This window comes from Triticum dicoccoides, chromosome 4A, assembly GCF_002162155.2.
Source record: "Triticum dicoccoides isolate Atlit2015 ecotype Zavitan chromosome 4A, WEW_v2.0, whole genome shotgun sequence".
Lineage (NCBI taxonomy): Eukaryota > Viridiplantae > Streptophyta > Magnoliopsida > Poales > Poaceae > Triticum > Triticum dicoccoides.
The window spans coordinates 643,685,778-643,688,315 of NC_041386.1; the positions used below are offsets into that span (position 1 = coordinate 643,685,778).

At 44.8% G+C, this 2,538-nt stretch overlaps 1 protein-coding gene across 1 annotated transcript; it reads right to left on the reverse strand.

Moving 5' to 3' along the window:
- Positions 1-1,220: 1,220 nt before the first annotated feature.
- Positions 1,221-1,787, reverse strand: LOC119283950 (putative ripening-related protein 5). Its single transcript, XM_037563286.1, has one exon. The coding sequence runs from the start codon at positions 1,785-1,787 to the stop codon at positions 1,221-1,223; it is 567 nt and encodes a 188-aa protein (XP_037419183.1).
- Positions 1,788-2,538: the final 751 nt, after the last annotated feature.

Consider the following 2,538-nt stretch of genomic DNA (forward strand, 5'->3'; position numbering starts at 1 on the left):
AGTGAGGAACAGGGGCCAAAATGACAAACGAATATGCATCTAATTTGTTTCACAAAAATTCAACACCTTACACGAAATATTGCAACCCCACATAAAAATAGTAACACATATTTATGTACTACAGTACTAACAAAAAAACATCTTATATTTTGAGACATAGGGAGTATTTCCTAATCTACTGAAACATTTTAACTTTTGGTGCCAGGGCTCACTTGACCAAAAGGAGTTATGGGGAACCTATTCTCCTATCTTAGCTATAGCTTGTGTGCTCACAGTTGAGCTAGTAATTTACATGCTTGCAATACCCATTGAATGTGCTGGTATTGGTTTATCATTCTCACACCTTAATCTGAGACCAGCTTAGTCACTAGCCTCTTCATTCTATAATAACTTTGTTTCATTCATTACTATGAAATGCACATGAGATTGTTCTTAAATCTAGTTCATTTCGTGCAGTTGTCATGGTTAATTCATATGAGATGTAAGCTTGTGGTAAAGAATGTAGAATTCTCATGCTTTTCTGATTGCCCTTCGATGTGGACAGGAAGTGTACGGCAGACGTCTGATTGTGCGCAAGGCAGCTCCTAGAGGCGCCACCCCCCAGCGACAAGAGCCATACCAGCACGAAGTGGATGAGGAGTATATGTATGAGGACAACGACGAGCTGCTCGCGGAAGCCAAGGTGTATGTCGGGAACCTACACTACGACATTGACAGCCTGTATCTTGCCGAACTCTTCGAGTATGCGGGTACCGTTGAAGACTCCAAGGTGAGCTTTTTAGCTCTCATTATCCAATATCCATGTTTGACTCGTTAATAATCTACACACATCTCAAAAATTACAAATTTTTCAGTGGATGCTTGTTCTGCGTGGAGGGGAAAGCTCAATCGGATACATATCTTATTATTTGGATATATGCCATGTTACTTATTAATCTGTTATGGGAGTAAAGTTGTTTCTTTGCACTATTTGTTCGTCAGTTTTTGAGAGTGTTGAGAGGCAGTTAGAAGATCACACGCAAGAACTTCTCATCGGTGCTAAACCATAGGCTGCACTGTTTATTTTATAAAATCACACAATCATATACATAATCTGACCTCCCCCTATAGGATCGGTATAACTGGGCTCCTCTCTGACAACGAAAATTATATACATGACACTCTGACCGACAAAGTGATGCGAGCACAGCCAGCAACCGTGGTTTACAAAACGAAGATGCTCACTGGTCAGACCAGGTGATGCCCTCCATGCCGACGTTCTGGTCGAGCCCCAATGCGTTCCACACCGCCGGGGACGCGTCGACGATGTTGTTGGCACAGGGTGGCTCATAGTTGTGGTCCTCGTCGCAGCCATACACGGAATCGCATTCGTCCACCACCTTGGCATACACGGAGTTGCCATTGGCAGTGATCTTGATACGGTGCCCGCAACGGACCATGTTCTTAAACCAGCCGGTGGAGAGCGCGACGACCATCTCCTCGTCGCTATGGTAGGCGTTGTCACACTCCGATGGGCCGCCACCGTCCTTGCCCTTCTCGAAGCTGTTGAGCGTCAAGACGGCCTTGGTGGTTGCAGTGACCGGGGGCGAGCAGTGGTACTGCGGGTATCTCTTGCCGTCCTCACAACAGTCCGGGTCGTTGCTCTTCTCGCAGTTGCCCGACTTTCCTGGAAGATAGCCACTTGCACGGCAGACACCGAGACTCGGGCGGAGTGAGGACGCGACGGAGGTGGAGAGCGCCACCAGCAGGAAGATTGCCATGGTGGCTAGAGCTCTTGCTGTAGCCATCTTAGCTACTGAACACACTTGAACTGTAGCCCTCTTTTTCTTGGTTGCTGCTACACTGGTTTGTTTTTGCGTGGTTAGAGAGCTGCAGGGTCGACTTTATATAGTGATCTACTCCTACTTCAGTTGTGAACACCAATTAGTTGCATGCTCTTCACGGCAAATCGTTCATAAGTTCAGACATGGAAGTCCGTAACGTACCAAATGGTTCGATAAATTGGACGGACATATTCGGTCTCTCAGCGTGATCCATCGGAAAGACCGATGACAAAATACTGCAGAATAGGTTCAAGGAACTGAATGAATTGATAGCAACACTTTGGCACCCTTTTCCCACTCTAGCATCTTAAAATTTAGCGCCTACAGTTTTTCTTTTCCTTTTTTCTCCCATCTTTTTCTTCTGCATGCAAACTCCTTTTGAACTACGTATGCACCACACATTAATTGAGAACTTGACATGTCTAATGCATATGATAAAACAATACTTCAAATTCAAGTTTTTGAATTAAATATTTAAACCCGAAACACACCATTATAGTCCAAATGAAGTAATAATCCAAATAAACATGGTAAAAGTGCATGAATCAACTGCCGTCAAGTGCCCACAAGTGCTCAACAAGATCATCTTAGAGTTGGTGATGATGTTAGTTTCAACTTTGTGTGTGTGCAGGTCATTTGCAACAGGAACACAGGCCAGAGTCGTGGGTTTGGGTTTGTCACCATGAGTTCTGTTGCGGAGGCTGAGAGGGCTGTA

Coding starts and splice junctions, on each gene's coding strand:
- LOC119283950 (XM_037563286.1), bottom strand. CDS start 1,787: ATGGCTACAGCAAGAGCTCTAGCCACCATGGCAATCTTCCTGCTGGTG.